The sequence below is a fragment of the Dermacentor silvarum genome, chromosome 2 (genome assembly GCF_013339745.2).
Source record: "Dermacentor silvarum isolate Dsil-2018 chromosome 2, BIME_Dsil_1.4, whole genome shotgun sequence".
Taxonomy (NCBI): Eukaryota; Metazoa; Arthropoda; class Arachnida; order Ixodida; family Ixodidae; genus Dermacentor; species Dermacentor silvarum.
In genome coordinates, this window is record NC_051155.1 from 216,855,014 (window position 1) to 216,873,526 (window position 18,513).

Genomic DNA, 18,513 nt, shown 5'->3' on the forward strand with positions numbered 1-18,513 from the left:
AATATCTGATATGCTATTATGAAGTGGTTGAGTAGTGCAGAAATAACATATAAATTATTTGTACATGTTGTACTGTATTTTTACATGAATTTTAGTCAACATATCCATGGGCTCAATCCACCTCGACTTATAGGGAGCAGAAGAAGAAGAAGAAGACGAAGAAGAAGAAGAAGAAAAGCATATTTCTGGTGAAATTATACAGGTGGAGTATCACAACCTTTCGTTTGTTGCATGCTGAAGTAAACAATAGATGCACATGTGAATGCGATATGTGTATACATTACAAAAACTTCCATAAGTCGTATAACGTATCAGCGCCAATTAATCATTATAGATGTTATTAAATACACAAGCAGGGCTGTTAATGGTTTGTGAATACTTTTCTACAATTGCTATACGTCGTATCGCCGACGACGGCGGCTAGGCCGGCATGGATGAGCACAACTAGGCGATGATCGAGCCCTTTCTTGCCTTTTCACGCGCTCATGACCACGTCTTATTACAATATGGCCGTTTCCTGCGGTATCCAATCCGGCTTGGGACAAAGCTGCCTTCGTTGTGTGCCGCCACACGTTCGCCGTACGCGATGCCGGCCGCGCAATAAAAGCCAACGCAGTGCCACAAGCCTACGTTTCAAGTCGCTACAGGTTATTTTCTAATGTCGGCCCGCAACATATGCTAAAATTTGGCCATTATGGAAGTCTTTCGTATACTGTTTTAGTTTTAGGGGCGAAGCACCTTAGGGCCGAGCCTTGTCCCTCGTCGTCGTTCGTCGTCGTGAGTACACCAGCGCTTTCGCAATGTTTGTAGCAGCAGTCCGCAGCAAGATAAGAATCCGTATCCATAAAACTTATAAGTGCCATTCCTGATTGGCGATCGCCGCTTTGATTCTGTGGTTATTACATCGCGGCTGGCGCCTGAACGCCATCCAATAAGGAAACACTCTTACGGAAGAGCCTTTTTATTTAAGTGCACCCGCCACGCTGGCTGAGTGCATGACTTGGGCGCATGCGCTGCTGATCGTGAAGTAGCTGGTTTAATCGCTGCCGCGGCAGCCACAAGAACCCGAGGTGATAAATATTAGTCCGGTGTCCTCCTCTGTGGTTTCCCTCTTAACCAGGTCGTTAAAGAACAGACAAATAAATAAACAAATTGTAAAGGCGTTTATTGCACAGAGGCGCTAGGGCCAACCGTCCGATCAGTTCAAGGAACCGCGAGCGCGAGCGGCGTAGTCCGAGCGATGCGCTGGAGAGACTGACCCACTAGACAGCGCTGATAAGGATGCCCCACTGCATCGTCCCTCTTCTTCACTACAATTACCCCGGGGGACGAAAAAGGGAGCCGTCCGGCGACCTAACAGTTCGTCACTATTAGTGGACCATAGTGGAGCATGTCCGAAGACGGTTCAACAGGCTCAATAACATAGTTGACGGGTGATGCACGCTCGACGATGCGGTAGGGACCTTCATACTTGGGCATTAACTTGGAAGACAGACCAGGTGCAGCGGAAGGAACTGAGAGCCACACAAGCGCTCCAGGAAGAAAGGTGGGTGCAGAGGTGGTGTCACCGCGAGTGTTCTTCTGGCGCTCTTGGTCAGTGGAGGTAAAGGCACGGGCGAGGTCGCGGCACTCTTCGGCATGTCGCACCGTATCAGAAATGGGCGCACATTCAGATGCGTCGGGCCGGTATGGTAGCATTGTGTCGATGGTGTGCTATGGGTGCCGGCCGTACAATAATATGGCGAAAACCCAGTAGTGCTCTGCGTAGTGGTATTGTACGCGTAGGTGACGAAGGGTAGAATGGCGTCCCAGTTGGTGTGGTCGGAGGAGACGTACATTGAGCATGTAACCGAGCGTACGGTTGAATCGTTCCGTGAGTCCATTCGTTTGAGGATGGTAAGCCATTGTTGTGCGAAGAACGACGTGGCACTCTTTGAGAACAGCTTCGACTACTTCAGAGAGGAAGACCCGTCCGCGGTCACTGAGCAGCTCCCGGGTGGCCCATGACGTAGGATGAATCGACGAAGAAGGACGGAGGCAACGTCACGCGCTGTATCTGCCGGAAGTGCCGCAGTTTCAGCTTATCGCGTAAGATGGTCGACTGCCACAATGGCCCAGCGGTTTCCAGCCGAAGTCATGGGAAGGGGCCCGTACAAATCTATACCGACGCGTCCAAAAGGTCGGGTGGGGCAAGGTAAAGGTTGCAGCCCAGCTGGCGAGAGGCGGGGTGAAGATTTCCGGCGCTGGCAATCGGGACAAGAGCGTACGAACTTTTGAACGTAGCTGTACATCCCTCGCCAGTAGTACCGCTTTTGAATGCGCTGGTAAGTCTTGAAAACGCCAGCATGGGCACACTGTGGATCGGCGTGGAAAGCTGCGCATATTTCGGAACGCAGGCTGCGAGGCACTACTAACAACCACTGGCGACCGTAGGAGCTGTAATTGCGCCGGTGAAGCAGGTCGTCGCGAATGGCGAAATGGTGAGCTTGACGGCGCAATGCGCGGGTTGTAGACCTGGTCGATGGATCAGAGAGCCAGCCTATAAGTGACGCAATGCAGGGGTCCTTGCGCTGCTCGGAAGCGATGGTGCGAAGGTCGATGGAAGACACAGTCAACCGAGATATATTGTTGTCAGCCAAGGGAGAGCGGGAGAGGGCATCGGCGTCCGAGTGGTGTCGTCCGCTGCGGTAGAGTACGCGGATGTCGTTGTCTTGCAGGCGAAGTGCCCAACGTGCAAGACGGCCGGACGGATCTTTCGACGACGCCAGCCAACATAGTGCGTGGTGATAAATAAATAAATAAATAAATAAATAAATAAATAAATAAATAAATAAATAAATAAATAAATAAATAAATAAATAAATAAATAAATAAATAAATAAATAAATCCTGCAATTCAATTTTTCTTACGGTACAGCGTTATACGTCTAATTGTATACACAAATCAATGCTCTCCTGCTCATGCAGGAAGTGAAACGTGATACCATGTTGATCCGCACACGGGCGGCGTATATGAGGTCTTGCGTGCGGCTTGGCGAAGCGCCAATGCGGAAAACGACCGCCGCGTGAAAAAGTGAGACACACGGGAGTAGTGAGCTTCGTGGAACGCGATGCGGTCCTTTCTCGCCTGTACACCCAGTCGGCGACTCCTAGCAACAGCTACGACATTTCCTCCACTTTAGTCAAAGATACACGTCTGATGCAATAGCACTGATAGCGATGGCTTGAGTTACCTCCGAGGCCCATTTGACGTCACCTTCTACCAAAGGCGCTGTCGAGCAGTCTGTTCGGCAGCGCATCGATGATAAAGAACAATGATTTTTATTCGAGCACGTAGCCCATATTTTCCTTTTTTCTTTCTTAGACGAATTTGCATCGCACTTCTCTTGTAGACGCTCTTTGGTCCGCAGTTTCTGTCACCGGAAATTTTCTGAGTCTGCGGCTTCTTGAAAGGTATATACATACGTATATACGTATAGCGTATAGTCCATTCTGCCGGCAAAACTAGCAGACGTGGCTGAACGAAAGAGCGTTAGTCCGCATAACGCACATGATGATGCTAGAGAACACTTACTGAATGCGCTCGAGATACACCTGTAGTATATTACGTCATTTTCCGCGAGTGGACCGATTGAGTCGCGGGAAGTTGCGCGCGTGCATGTGATGCGGCGCCCCACCGGTCGCACGCGTTTTCGTACAGGCAGCTGCTTATAGCACGCTGGAAAAATAGAAGGCTTCGCGCAGCTTGCAGCAGATTGCTCGAGGTTGAGCAAATGACCTCTCTGGCGTTAGGGGTGAAAGTTCAAACTACGCACGGACACGTGCATTCCCGCGATCGCGCTGCTGATAGGCTGACACAGACCGAATCTTCAGTTCCAGTACTGAGAAACAGAGTATGTACACTGTAAAATAATTTCCACCCTTACAAGTGAATGAGGGTGTAAACGGTGTACAACTCACATCCTTACACTAAAGGGTGTAAGATTTCGAGCTTAAACCGATTTATACCCTTATTTACTTTAAGGGTGTAAATTATTCAGTAGTGGAGTCTGGAATAGTGTTTGCCTGTACAGGTGAGCCGGTTATTATTTCGACGCAAGACCTCCGGTGGCTTGATTCCGGCGCTCGCTATTCTCTTTACAGCGAAGCTGTATATGGCTAAGGTCCGGGGTTTCGTGGCGTCTATGTGCCGAAACTATCATCATCAGCAATGGCTCGAGCCGTCGTTGTCTTCTTCCACAACTGCCTCGTTGGCGCGCGAACACGCTCGTGCCACTGATCACGCGTTCGTCGTCGTCGTCTTCTTCCACAGCCTGCTCCGTTGCCGCTCATCATTCCAGCGTATAATTTCACTTCTCTTCTGTCGTCGTAATGGGTAGGCCGCGTGTACGGGGATATGAGCTATTGCTTAGGTATGACCCATTCTTTGCCTTACGTGACGGACGTATTTAATAACAGAAATGATACGCGAATGTCTGTGCGTACCTATCGTCACAATGACCGCCGATCAGGACATTAAATATGTTCGTACACTTGTTCAAAATTCTGTGTCACCTGTGTGTCGTGTACTAAACAGCTTCGCTGGTCATCCATCCTTCACAAAGTGGAATGGCTCATAAAATTTTTCATTGCAGCAACCCTCTGTAACGGACAGCTTTCCCTGCTTATGGCAAGCTCGCGTATAGCAAGCCTGACTCGCCCAACGATACGAATAAACGCTAGGTGCACAATTTTCAGAGGACTGGTCGACTCAGCATTGGTTCACCGACCTTCACGCTGTTCATCTGCTGTTGCTGCGACGCGGTGCCTATAGCTAGCTTCGCACAATGCAAACTCGAACTACGCACTTCGGTAACCTTATCAGCGCCTCGCTGTATACCCTCGCCGTTTTCGCCAAACTTACACGCTCTCGGTGATATCGAGAATATAAACCGTTTGATAGGTGCAGGATGTCGTTGTCCGGGCGTTGTGGAGGACGACTGCCGTATGCTGAGGCAAGAGCTTCGATTACCAGTCTGTGCCAAAACATTTATATAAACCGTTTGATAGGTGCAGGATGTCGTTGTCCGGGCGTTGTGGAGGACGACTGCCGTATGCTGAGGCAAGAGCTTCGATTACCAGTCTGTGCCAAAACATTTTTTTTTCTTGCCGCTTGTGCATCACGCCGCGACATCCCGTCCAAGGCGAGGGGCTCGCTACGAAGGGAGTGGATCTCATATGGAGTATTGTGTCGCGTCTGCAGAGGTCTTCGACGCGAAGGGACTTCGTATAGGAGAGAATGAACGGAGCCGTAGCGTGGTCATGCCCAAAGCCGAGGTCGTTTTTAAAGTGCTGGGCTGAAGCCGGCATACCTACAGTACATGTACAAAGGAGGTGGTTGTGGGCTTCAATCAAGTTGCTTGTTTCTCAAGTGACCCGCAGTCTCCTCCATCGTCGATGAAAATAAACAAGTTATTATTATTATTATTATTATTATTATTATTATTATTATTATTATTATTATTATTATTATTATTATTATTATTATTATTATCTCCTATCCTAACTTTAGCCAAGATAGATATGCTCGTTCATACGCGGCATGTTTGAGAGAACTGCAGGAGGTGTTGCGCAAGTGGGCATGTCACGTGCCTTTAAAAAAATATTTTACTGGCTTTCTTTAGGACGCAGAAGAAATGATTACGTAACGAGAAGTTAGAAGTTCTGTAGCCGTGGGGACAGCCTTTTGTTAATCACAAGCATATGAAGCCAACAGATACTGAGGCCAAGAAAACAATTGAGGAAACTATTTATTGTTTTATTTGAAATGTAAAAATGGTAAAGGTAAAGGGAAATGAAATTGGGCGATAAAACCAACTTGCCGCTAGTAGGAGCCGAATGCCCATCCTCCGCTTGGTTCTTTTTTTTTTTCTTTTTACAACGTTGAACGTGGCATATATATTATTCGCAGGCTAAACAGAAGAATAATTCCACGCCGCTTTATCATTCTATCATAGATACACTCTGCTCCAACCGTAAGCGCTAACTAGAACACGCCACCGACGTAACTCGCGAAGCAAACGACACCGACCATGTTTTATACGTATATGTCGTATAACAGAACTATCGGCGGTGTATCTTCACATCTAACTATCATGACACCCGAATATCTCTGCAAAATGGGAAGATGTTAATACCTCACATCTTTTCTATCGGGTAATGTGGAAGGAGTTTTTGCAATAAATAAGAAAGCTGCAGCAGCGAAAGATCTGAATAGAAGAAAAGGCTGTAAAAGCGCATCGTTTCACAGCTAGTACTTCTTAGAAGCACGAAGTGGAACCGAGAGAGAGAGAGAGAAATAACATTTATTAGCCCCGAAGGAACTAAAGCCCAAGTCCGGGCCTCCTGGTAGGCTCATGCCTCCTGGCCCAGAACGTTCTTGACGTGCTGCACCAGAAGCGGCCACCATAGTTTTTCAAACCTTCGTGGGGGAGTGGTCCACTCCTCCCAGCGGCCAGGACGCTGGTTGTGTGGTAATTTGGAAAGTATTGTCTTTTTGAAGATGGCGTTTGCAGGGCACTCCCACACGATGTGTTTATTTGATGGATAGGCCCCGCACTGTTTACAAGTGGGGGAGCCTGGGTCCCTGTTAATATAATGCGTATAGTGTGGTGTGAGTAATGTGTGTGTTTGTGCTTTTCGTATGATTGAGGCGTCCTCTCTCGAATGCGTGTAGGATGGTGTGTTGAGAATTGTTGATGCTTCCCTGCGAGACTTCAAAATACGTATCCTTTCTTTCCGCTGCATCTTCAACCGAGAAAAGGAAAGCTGACGTACCACAAGTGGCGCGACGGTTCTCCAAGTTTCGCTAGTCATCACTGTTAACTGCCTTTTTAAAGAAAATAATGAGGTTTATTAGGAAAAAAAAAAGGTATAATACAATATACTGATACACAGGAGGAGATCCCGAGGTCAGAGGCTGTAATGGGACCTTCTATTTCACTTTAACCTCCTTCGCACATAGCTCACATTATTTATTTTCCCCCGTCGCTGTAACGCATTTCCTAACCCCTTCATTTTAATGCGTAGCATGTTAATGCATAAGCATTCTCTGACGAGTACCCCGGAAATTTCGTTAGCAACATCGTGTCCGTAACGCGATAAGTGTGACACCTTACCAGAAGGAATACATAGGGCTCCATAGAAAATGCTTGGGAAGCCTATAACTGGGGAGGGGGGGGGGGGTGCAACTGGAATTTGAGGATGGGCCAACTTGAAATTACAGCCGATCCAAAGAATGCTTACGCATTAGTATAGACAGTTCTCAGAAATTCTTTTTCTGTTCAACGACTCACCGGCGCAATTGACGACGTGCTTCGCACGTACGGGACCTCGGCTTGTCTCGACGAGCCATCGGTTGTCCTTGTGGTCCTTGCGGAGGCCCAGCACCGCCGTACCCTGGAAGATGCGCGCCCCGTACCGCTTCGCTTCGGAGGCCATGGCCATGGTCAGGGAGTACGGGTCGATGTGGCCATCCGCCGGGTTGTACAAGCCGCCCAGCACCTGGGCGATAGGCGGGAACCACATTTTAAAGCGATAGCTTTCTTTGGTTATCTTCCGCCACTCTGCAGTTTGTATGTAAGTGTGTTGCTGCCTGGCAGAATATGTGACCACGGAGGCATGCGTAGAATGACGGAATAAAGCGCCTTTACGAATTTCTATTGTGCAAGCCAGAACATTGAGACGCTTAGCGCGTTAAGCACGTCGCATAGCAACAATTTACGTATAGAAAAGCGAGCGAGAGCATATTTTCACTGACGATGAAGGTAAAAGTTTCAAGTTAGGGGATGCGTTGTTCGCCGAAATTAACTGCGTGTCTCTAATCGCGCTAGTGTCATCGTGGCGCGTTCCTGCAATGTCAAGTCAAAGTTCTACTGCGCGCTGTGTTTTGTGATTCGGGACTGACGGAAAAAAACTTTAATGACAAAAACACCCTGCGAGATTGCTGGCCCGGGCTCAGGCCACCCGGGCATTATGTGCCAAGTGATTCAAAAGACGTTGATGCTGAATCCACTTTCTCTGCAAGGTCCAGCATGATGGCTGGGGTACGCGTTCATCATTGAAATCTGCAGCGCGTCTCTTGTAATGCGCCATTTTGCCTTACTGGCTCGCTGTCCGTGGGATCTGTACATTCTCTTTAAAGCGAAAGCTTTACTAACATAGTCGAGCGGATGTTTCACCGTCGCCAGCAATTTGACCTTCATTTGACCTCAGCTGTGCCGCAGTCTTGGCAACGCATCACGTGACTCGCCGCGCTGAGCTCCGCCGCCGCCGCCGGCTTGGCGCATGCGCTCCCCGCAGCTGGGTCGCCGCCTGACCACGTGACTAGTCGCGCGCCTGGCTAACAGGAGCGCCGCGCTCGCCTAGTCAGTGCCTAGTCATGAATGAATGAAAGCCGAGTCTCCTTCCAGACAAGGAACATCAATAAGGTTCCGTGGAATCGGGAGTGATTTGTGAAGAGTCCGCATGCTTATGCCTGGGAAGACAAATTCAAAGATACCAGGCACATATGTTCTTGCTAATTTGATAAGTGGACAGCCTATTTTGTTGCCTCAAGCCATCCATGATGTGTCGCAGTTCCCACAGGCTAATTCCGTACAAGAGAAGGCGCATAACGAAGATGAGCCGTATGGTGCGTGCCGAAGCACATATACCTTGTCCAGGTTGATGAAGGGCACATGTTGCCTGATTTCGTCGACGGTGATAAGCTTCTGCGGCGCCTTGTTCCAGCCCTGCCGCTGCATCTGGTACCGAAATTCGTCCATCCTAATCGGGTCCGACGCCAGCCGGATACTGCCCGGACGGTGAAAGCCAAGGTCCTGCAGCCAGTCAAAGATTTGAAATCTGTACGCCATTCGTCATACCCTGAGCGTCAAAGCTGTGATACACTGAAACAGCTTTATTAAAGTGCAAATATAAGAGAAATATTAAGCTACGCTACGTTTGGTATATATTGCACTTTTAAAACAGACCAATCTCGCCAATCTCTGACAGCACGTGCGCCTCGGTAATTTATTCGCACAACTTGTGCTCAAGACAGCCTCGAGTTGAGTGTGGAAGCCGGTTACACTCTATATGTTTTGCTATTGAATAACTATTTGCGGAGAGGGACGGGTTTTTTGGCGCAGGTGCGTTTTATCAACCCTGCTTCTAATGGACATTCTTTTTTTTCTTCACCTTTTCCGATTTCTTTATGCCCGACGCCTTGTATCTTCATCGCAAGTATTAAGAAGCGGTTCGACACCCGGCAGCCTCGTAACCACCGGCGGCTTCAGTTCAACTGGACTTGTTGATCCCGCACTTTTCCCGCCTGGTTATATATCTTATATTCGCAGGGTTCGCTCAGGTTCTATACATATCATTTCGCTTTTCATGTCTTCGCTGCTGTGACCTCGTCGTCGGGTGGTTCGACAACAAGGCCGTTTTTCCCACCCTTATGTGATTTATTTTCTGGTTTTCCATTACAGCCCTCACACGCAAGGTGGCCTCGCGCACGTGGAACTTTTGCTGGTAAGAGGTACTCATTCGAATAACGCAATTACCTGGCACACATCCTATGGGCGCATGCAAATTGCAAATTGACGTTTGCATCGCGTGCTCTAAGCACGTGGAGGGTTTCGCGTGGGAGTTCTAACTTGGTTCTGACCTTTACGATCTCGACAAAAGTGGTGCTGGTCTCGTTTCCCACATGACGGAGAATCTCGTTTTGGATCTCTATTTTAAAAAATTTTTGTTGTTTGTTGTATCGACAAGCGCTGCGTAGCTGCCTAGTCATCCCTGTTCTGAGATTTCATGATAGGTTAATTAATTCCAGGTAAGCATGCTTATTCTGGAGCCCTGCTGCCTCGGTGCATTGGAAACAATCGGTCGATCAGCATAAGTTCAGCCATTCTGTTCGCGACGAAACCCCGAGAAGACAGTGTACTCGTCCCTTCACCTACTCGTCCAGTGTCGAGCTGAAGTGCTGCGAACAAGTTGATGCTGTCGTAGTGGATCCTCTTCATGTTGATTCCCGGGTTGTAGAGCGCCGCGAGGCCTGCCTGCACAATCGACGCCAATGAGACATCTGCCGTGAAGAGTTATTTCATTCATTCATTCATTCATTCATTCATTCATTCATTCATTCATTCATTCATTCATTCATTCATTCATTCATTCATTCATTCATTCTAAAAGCCATAGGTGATACAAGCGTATAAAGCAAAATTAACTTGAGGGAAACCAAATAAAGTTACTACAGCACCTCGCTCAAAAGTTGTCCGAAAGGGCCTTTAAGTTGCTAAATTACATATACCTGTACTCACCGCAGGTAAGATTTAGCCGTAAACAGTATGTTGCCTCGACCAATAAATTTAATCAACAGGTAAAGAAACAACAGTATTTTGTCATTAAAGTAATTTTTCGTGTTAGTTACCTACTCCGGAAACACGTTGCCTCAAAAAGTTTCGAGACTGGCTCTGTTAAAAAAAAAAGTTATTTATTTCTGTTGCATTAGAACACTGTCACCTTTTAAATGGTCTCCTTGCGCAGCAATGCAGAGCTCCCAACGTTCTTGCCAGCTTGCGAATATGTCCTGGGCATCTTTTTTTTCCGGAAGGAGTCGAAGCACCCTTCTGCGATTCGAGCTTGATTAAGGCGATCATGCCGAAATGGCAACCTTTGAGCTGAGTTCGTAATTTTGGTAAGAGAGTGAAATAAGCAGGAACCGAATCTGACAAGTAGGGTAGAGACCATGCTGTTTCCGGTGAAAGACTCGCGTGCGTGGAGTGATCTGTGACAGGGTGAATCTGTGACAGGGTGTGACAGGGTGTGACAGGGTGTGACAGGGTGTGACAGGGTGTGACAGGGTGTGACAGGGTGTGACAGGGTGACAGGTCGTCGTGGCAGAATCCAACTCCTCGACGCCCTAAACCTTGGCAGTAAAACTAGCTTTTCATAGTGTGGCCATTTGGAACGAGTTTCAGATACACAATAGCGTGAATGCCGAAAAACACGATTAGCGTACAATTTGCCGAGCGGCGGACATGCCCTAGCCTTTTTTTCTTCTTCTTTTTTTCGATCGTGAAGATGCTGGGCTTTTTCACAGCGACGCTTGTTGTTTCGTCTTAGGGTAGTAGTACCCGTACACCTAAGTTTCGTCCGTAGTGATGACCTTCGACGTGAAAGACAGATAATTGCTAAGGATTCCCTTCCGCTTTATTCGCTCTCTTCCTAAAATTAGAAGCCCAACTCAAAGGTCGTCATTTTGACCAGCTCGAAATCCAGCTCGAATCGCAGAAGGATTCGTTCCGGAAAAGAGACTTCCAGGACATATTCGCAAATTGGCAGGAGCGCTGGGAGCGCTGTATTGCTGTGCGACGGGACTATTTCGAAGGTTAGAACGTTTGAATGCACATAAATAAATAACTTTCTTCAAAACAGAGCGCAGTCTCGAAATCTTTTGATACCACCTCGTGTAACAGTCGTATGGTATTTAGGTTTTCTATACAATAACAACGGGAGGTGTCCTTTAGAATCAGGAGAATCAGGCGACTCTGGGGCCTCACTCTGTACGTATGATCCCCACTTTGCAACTATATAGTGTGCAATAAACTGAAACTGAAGCACATCAATACAGACAAAAAAAAAGTCAGGCGAAAAAAAAAAAAAAAGTCCTGCTCTAAAGCAAATACGATACATCAGGAGGATTTAAAGATGGAGCAATTGGCCGGGAGTCCGTTGATATACTAAATCAATCAATCAATCAATCAATCAATCAATCAATCAATCAATCAATCAATCAATCAATCAATCAATCAATCAATGGGGTGGCATACCGCGTGCCATGTTGAGCCTGCCGTCAGCTCGCTTTTCTCGAGCAGCACGACGTTCGGGTTGCCCATCCTGGCCAAGTGGTAGGTGAGGCTGGTGCCCACGGCGCCACCTCCGATCACAGCCACCTCAACGGTGGAAGGCAGAGCCTCGGCGGGGGCCTCCTTCCCTGTCTCACACGCTGCCGCTATCGTGCTGCAAAGTAGTACATCGCATGACTTTAGCGACGCACCATTGTTTATTCCTGGTTGGGCATTGCGAGACTGAAACCGCAAAGTGCCGTGAAAGACACACGTACAGAGAATTGAGCGAAATTCTTCATGGAGGGGGAGGGGGGGGTGGGGGGCGGTGATTTTTTTTAGTTACAGCCATATGAATGCAACCGACAAGGACGCCAAGAAAACCACAAGGTAAATCAACTGTTTAACTGTTTTGTTTATTGAACTATGGATGGTAGCGGTGGGTCGCATATAGAAATAGGCGCGTTTAGCCAGCGGCTCCTAGTTTAGCCTGGCTATCGAGGCAGCACTTGCTTCGCCTGACCTCCTCTTGCAGCGTCACTGCGATACGTTACCACATTTCCATCAAATCAGTCGCTCTACGGAATGCAAGAAGACGTGGAACTTCCCCTTGCAGGTTATAACAGACCTTTCTGGAAACACAAGGCGTACAGTCAAGCATGTGGAAGGTCCTTCCATCGTAGGTTCTGAAGAAGAGCGTATTTATCAACTCTGCATCTCAAGAACGCGTTATGCAGAAGTTTGTACGACTCCCACCGGCGGTAAGTTGTTCTTACATTCCACATTAATTTCCCATTATTTTTTTTTCTTTTATCAAGAATATTTGTTATAAACTCAACCATCGCCAATAAATAATTTGACGCTGCACATAAAACAAGTAAACTTTTCCTATGCTTTCCTTGGCTTCTTTGCAAAAGTGCGCAATGCAAGAAGTAAACTCGGGCTTTGAATTAGGCGCTATTTAGGAAGCCCTCCATTACGAAGTCCTTCATAGTGCAGGTGTAGGTGCGTCAAACATGGTGGATTAACGTTCTGTCTGAACGCAGCAGTCGATTCCAAATACAGTGCATTTTCCTATCGGCTGCAACCCGCCTTCAGACACCAGACACCGCATGGTTACAGCCTTTCATCGGGAAATTTTCTCATGTACTCCAAAAATGGACGACATTATTGAGCCCTTCGATCTGCTGCATACGCCTAAACTGTGGGATGCTGTCGCGCGATCGCGGGGAGGTGTGAGGAAGAGGAGAGAGTGGTGGGGGGACTGTCGTGCGTGAACTTTCGTTGGTCGGTTGATTGGTTGGTCGGTTGGTTGGTTGGTTGGTTCGTTCAGGCTGACACTGGCAATCAAGCTGACACTAACGCGCTTACACTGACAATCATCGTCGATGCTTTCTGCAGAACTTTCCTTTAACTGACAAAAATGTTTAGAAATCGCCTATGGTAGGTACCACAATTCTACTTAGTATTCGAATGGATATCTTGGAGAGACGGACATTACTTGAACGAGAAGTAGAAATGAATTGTTTGACCAAATAACAAAAATTTTAACTAATTACATTACGGCACATATTGTCATTTACAAATTATCGCCGATGAGTTCACGAGGTCTATTCACTTGAAACGAATTCTGAGGATGACACCAGTTGAGATATATATGCTTACCCAAATTGCGGTGAAACACATTGAAATTCCAATTACTTCTGAAATTCAATGCGTAAAACGGCGGCGTTTCGTGAGAAAAGTAAGTGGAGCAATAGTGCACATTTAGCTCAAATAATATCTGCCACTGCGAGAAATCCAGTTCAAGGAATTGTGCTATCTGCCGCAGGCAACTAAAAAAAAAAATCATTGTCAGTAAAGAAATGAACGCCTAGTAGAAACTGGGACAGTCGTGAGAAAGCTTTCGCGCCTCGGAACATGCACGACTTCGCACAAAGTCGACCGATAAAACATGTAGTGGATAACACATGACCATCTGCCATCGGAAACAACTTTACGATAACGCGACACGCTACAACTGTATAATGCAACAGAACGCCTTTATCTACTGTCAGAGCACGTGTTGCAGGTGTGCGCTTTTCAGTTATATACAAGTAAAAAAAAAAAGAAAACTTTATCAGAAGCAGCTCCTTACAGTTTCCTGTGAAATTTCGCACACGAAGCTACGCAGCTGCTCTTACGCCAAAGGAACGAGGAAGAGAAGTTCACGTTAAAGTGTTGTAAAACACCGCTCTTTTAGGTACACTTGCGTCGTCTACGAGGAACAGCAAAAATAAATGCCGACGTCGTCAACGATACATCTAATGCCGTTAGAATGCTCTGCAGCGAGCCGATGTCAAACTAACTGAAAGTTTGGAGAGCAGAATTATACAGAGTGTTGCATCTATTATGCACCGAGTAAAAAGAAAAACAAAGCCAAGCTTTCTAAACGAACGAAACCAACCATGTGTTGTTAGCAGCAAATTAAAGCGTCCAGTTTTTTGTACTGTTCATGATTAATTAGTTTGTGATCGCAAATTTATTAAGTTTTTAATTATTACATTAACAGCAGATATGCGAACAATACGTTTTATAACTCATTCGAAAACGCCAATTTCAATCGCTTGCGTGATTCTGTTTTTCTGTGACATCTACAGTTTATTGCCTCTAGAAGTAGAACATTCTATGGCGCTCAGACGTTTGCATATGTCACATCAGCATTTCTGAGTTCATCGTTTCCCTCTTGTGTATATCTAACTAATAGATACGAAATCGGTTACGTTTTTAAAAAGTTATTCAAGTCACAGGCAGTAGCACGCATGTAAACATGCTCGGGAACTTAATTTTCATTCGTGAGTGTTCGTTTCGTGGCTACATATTATTGTTATTATTTGGCCCTTGTCACATCTGCAAATGCAGTGATTAAACCCTTGTAACGTCTGTAAGTGTTGCAATCAGTTTTCATTTGTGTTGCCCATGCTTAGTGCGTCATAGGCGACCAGGAACACGTCCGGCATTTTAGCTTGCCTTTAGACACCAAACTCCTGGACATTTCGACGTACAAATATGAGCTGTACTGAACTTGAGCAGCCTTTGCAGAAACACGTGGTATGAGACCAAATGTGCCTGCTGACTGCGCCAAAACCTTTCTAGCGTCACGAAGCGATACGGGTATCTGCATATTCGCGCAGTATCATCATCGTCATATATTTAGGTCAACTGCAGGTCGAAGGCCTTTCCAAGCGATCTTCAATTGCCCCGTTTTTATTGAAATGAAAATAAAAGAAAGAGATGTAGTCACCCTATAATGATGACGGCTACTCTTTCGCATGGCAACAATTACCCCTGTCCTGCGCTAGCTGATTCCAAGTAGTCCCTGCAAATTATTTCCTAACCTCATCACCCCACCTACTTCTCTGCCGTCCACGACTGCGCTTCTCTTCCCTTGGTACCTCTTCTGTAACTCTAATATAGACCACTGGGTATCTGACCTACGCATTACATGGCCAGATCAGCTCCATTTCCCCCCCTCAACTAGAATATCGGCTACCCCCGTTTGCTGTCTAATCTACACCCCCGTCTTCTTGTATCTCAACAATACGCTTAAAATTACACTCATGCCATGCCCCGTTGATTTATTCGCGAATACCAAAGTCAACCACGCAGAGACCGCTATATCTGCAAGTGCAACCAAACACACACGCTGAGTGCCCGCGGACAGTAGACGATGGCGCGTTATCTTCGGGTAACGTGTCTAGGCAGAGTGCGCGCAGAGATACGATGATATCTTGAGGATCTTGTCTTGTTTGTTTGCCTAACAACGAAGGACGCCAGCGCACAGGCAAAGATGTAGCGAGTCGCTGCGATTGTGGTCACAAACGTCCCTATACGAACCGCCGCAGGGGCTCAAAGGCTACGGCGTTCGTAAAGACGACCTTGCTTGCTTTGGTGATTAGCCGTTAACACAATGCCTAAACTACAACAAGATTGTGATCGATCAGGAGCGTTGGGGATAAGACCACCTTGTATTTCTTTTTCTCTCATTCTCCGAGTGACTTGAGCGAGCGATTCGCAGTACGTCACGTGGTTCTCATTTCGTCGCTGTGCTATAGCGCATTATGTGATTGGCTTGTTAGTGAGCAGTGATTGTGGTGTCATAAGTCTTTCTTCGCGCGTTTTCTACGAAGCGTCTACACCACCTGCCACACACGGAACAGAGGCATCCATTGAGAGCGGCCACGCGCTGTGTGTTCTTCTCGGATCAACTAACAACGTCGCACTGTTGACAGGTATTGACATACTAAGGATGGTGGGGCGGGGGTCTAATGAATCTGTTACAACCCCTCTGCTCTGCTGTCAAATGAAAGGAGCCTAATGAAACGTAAGCAACTGTGTTGACATTTTAGGCTTGTGTCTAACGAATGACTTCCAACTCTCTGTACTTGCCACCCAGCTGCACTGTTGTCAAATGTAGAAACGCAATTGTGCTGGCTTTCGTTTTTTTTTTTTTTTGTGCACGAATGGCGTACGCGTTCACTGGCTAATCCATTTACGCATTCACACTTCTAAAACAGTTTTGAGGCAAAGCTGCGCTGTTGTGTGCGTTTCGAGCTGTGCTGCTCGACGAGAGGCCCGAAGAAACTGCCCCATTTTTAACGAGCGGTAAATATCGCGCTGACGACGATAGTTGGTAGGGTAATAACCTCTGCTCCTCATAACAGTTGTACGATCGGAAACATGGGGAGAACGTGCGGGTGACAGCGGCGCGCATCGGATGCAATAAATCCCAGAACGACGAATATACAACGCCCGCAAAGAGATAGCGGGATGACGCAAACTCGAGCCGGGCGGCCATTGAACCGCCCAAAGGATTGTTTCGTCTGCTCGAGCCATGGTTCGAGCAGACGACTGGGTCGCTCAATGTTAGCAGCACCAAACGCTGCCCAGGGGGAGCCTCTTCTATAGCTCGCGAAAGCGTGCGCGCGGTGCAACGAACGACGCACGTGCGCTGCTCGCTAAACGCGAGCAAATTGCAGGTCTGAGCGAATCCCCACCTCAGGTGCCGTGTGCCGAGGCGGTCGGCGCGTCTCACGCAATGCCAGAGCCGGCTTGCACGTTGTCCCAGCTCGGCTGGTACGCTGCCCAAGGTCACCATTCTCCGCCGTCGCCGCTGCGCCAACACGTGAAAAGACGAGCAGACTCTCTCGTTGCACGCTTATGCAACCTCACTATAGAGCATCTCGCATCAACGATGCTGGAAGGCCCGGTACAAAACAAGCGATTAACGGTCCCGAAACCAAACTCGTAGCGCTTTTGTAGGCGCTCGATCAGACCGTGTGAACTGAGGACAGCTGGCTGTGCGCACATTCGGTGTAGTCTCTTTCTTGGCAATTTCTCGCTCTTGGGAGAGCCGTTATCGACAATACGCGCGGGGGGTAGGGGACTCCGGGCACGTGCTGGCCATCTCCGCCGGACACCCCCTCCCCTTCCAACCCCTCCGACTCTCTCAACCGGCGGCGGGCTGCCACAATCCGGATGAGAGCCAGCAGACCCCGCCGTTTTTTGTGTGTGTGTTTTGTTTTTGTTTTCTGACGAAATGGTGTTTTCCTTCTCCTCCATCACACTCCTCCTTGTTCGAGTTCCTCTCCCGCACTCGGCGGATAACAGAGGCGGTCCAGAGAGAGGAGAGAGGCCACCGCGGGAGCGGGGACCGATTCTCCGCACTGGCCGATTTGAAGGGCAACCTTCACGTGCCCCGTAGCGGGAGCGCTCTTACTATACAGTCCCGAAGATCGATAGACTCTTGTTTCCTGCTTTCCCCACCCCCACGTACAGGAGTATGTATACACGACGAGAGAGGGATAGCCCTCTCCGGGGGTTTCGGGCCGTGTGCACACCGGACACCTATTTAGGCGGGGTACGCCCTCCACGAGCAAATTCCTTTGTCGCACTGCTGGTGTCGGAGCGCAACAAGTGGTCCCTCTGCTGCCCCGAATTCCAGATACCGCCATGGTGAGCCCGCAGCAGAAAGTTCACCTTCTTTTCCTTGCGAAGACACGCGCGTTCCTTCCTTATCCCAGTAGTGTTGTTCTTTCATTATTGGATCGCAAGACTCCACGTCCAGTGACTCCGGTGTCCCCTTCAATCTTATCAAGGAAAGAAGCCTCCCCTGTCTGTAATTTCGACACCCCCAAAGAGTGTTTCATTTCGTTCTGATATTCGGAGACCTGAGGACAGTCAAATGTAATCCCTTGAGCGGACGTTCGGTTTAAATGCTTTGCCGGTGTATACGGCAAAAGCTTTATTGCCGACCTTGTGTTAGCTGCCAAGAAGGCCATAGCATCAGTGTTTTGTCGTCCATGGTCCAAACATGAAACACCCAAAATAACTTTTGCATCACTTCGTGTCCCATTCATTGCTCCTAACTCGAACGGTGAACCCCACGAACGGTGAACTTTTGCGAAGGCAACGATTCAAAAGTTATGAAAAACTGTTACATATCTGTTAGCAGGGACTCGAAACTCGTCGTCAGACAGTGTTGCCAGAGCCTCTTCATATATCGTCTTTATCTTTTGTCGCATTTGTCGTAGTGCATTCCACTTTAAACCGCCCGAGTTAATGTACAGCGCCGAACATTTTACTATGCGTTAGGGGATAAATT

The 18,513-nt window shown here is 47.7% G+C and overlaps 2 protein-coding genes across 3 annotated transcripts in view; one reads left to right on the forward strand and one right to left on the reverse strand.

Annotated features, from left to right (window-relative positions):
* Positions 1-17,315, reverse strand: part of LOC119442633 (dimethylglycine dehydrogenase, mitochondrial) — a 36,062-nt gene extending 18,747 nt beyond the window's left edge. Inside the window, exons 1-5 of one of the 2 annotated variants that reach the window (XM_037707576.2) lie at positions 16,907-17,315; positions 11,856-12,045; positions 9,981-10,079; positions 8,694-8,858; positions 7,335-7,542 (exon numbers count right to left, since the gene is read on the reverse strand). In XM_037707576.2, coding sequence (XP_037563504.1) covers positions 7,335-7,542; positions 8,694-8,858; positions 9,981-10,079; positions 11,856-12,045; positions 16,907-17,007 — 763 coding nt within the window. In that variant the 5' untranslated portion in view covers positions 17,008-17,315. Of the gene's footprint in view, positions 1-7,334; positions 7,543-8,693; positions 8,859-9,976; positions 10,082-11,855; positions 12,046-16,906 lie in introns of those variants that run through there. The other variant, XM_049662272.1, reaches the window with a different exon arrangement.
* Positions 17,316-17,710: 395 nt separating this feature from the next.
* The window catches only part of LOC119442634 (betaine--homocysteine S-methyltransferase 1), a 31,302-nt gene continuing 30,499 nt past the window's right edge, over positions 17,711-18,513 (forward strand). The window contains exon 1 of the mRNA XM_037707578.2: positions 17,711-17,864. Within this exon, the coding sequence (XP_037563506.1) occupies positions 17,862-17,864 (3 nt within the window). The 5' untranslated portion in view covers positions 17,711-17,861. The remainder of the gene's footprint in view (positions 17,865-18,513) is intronic.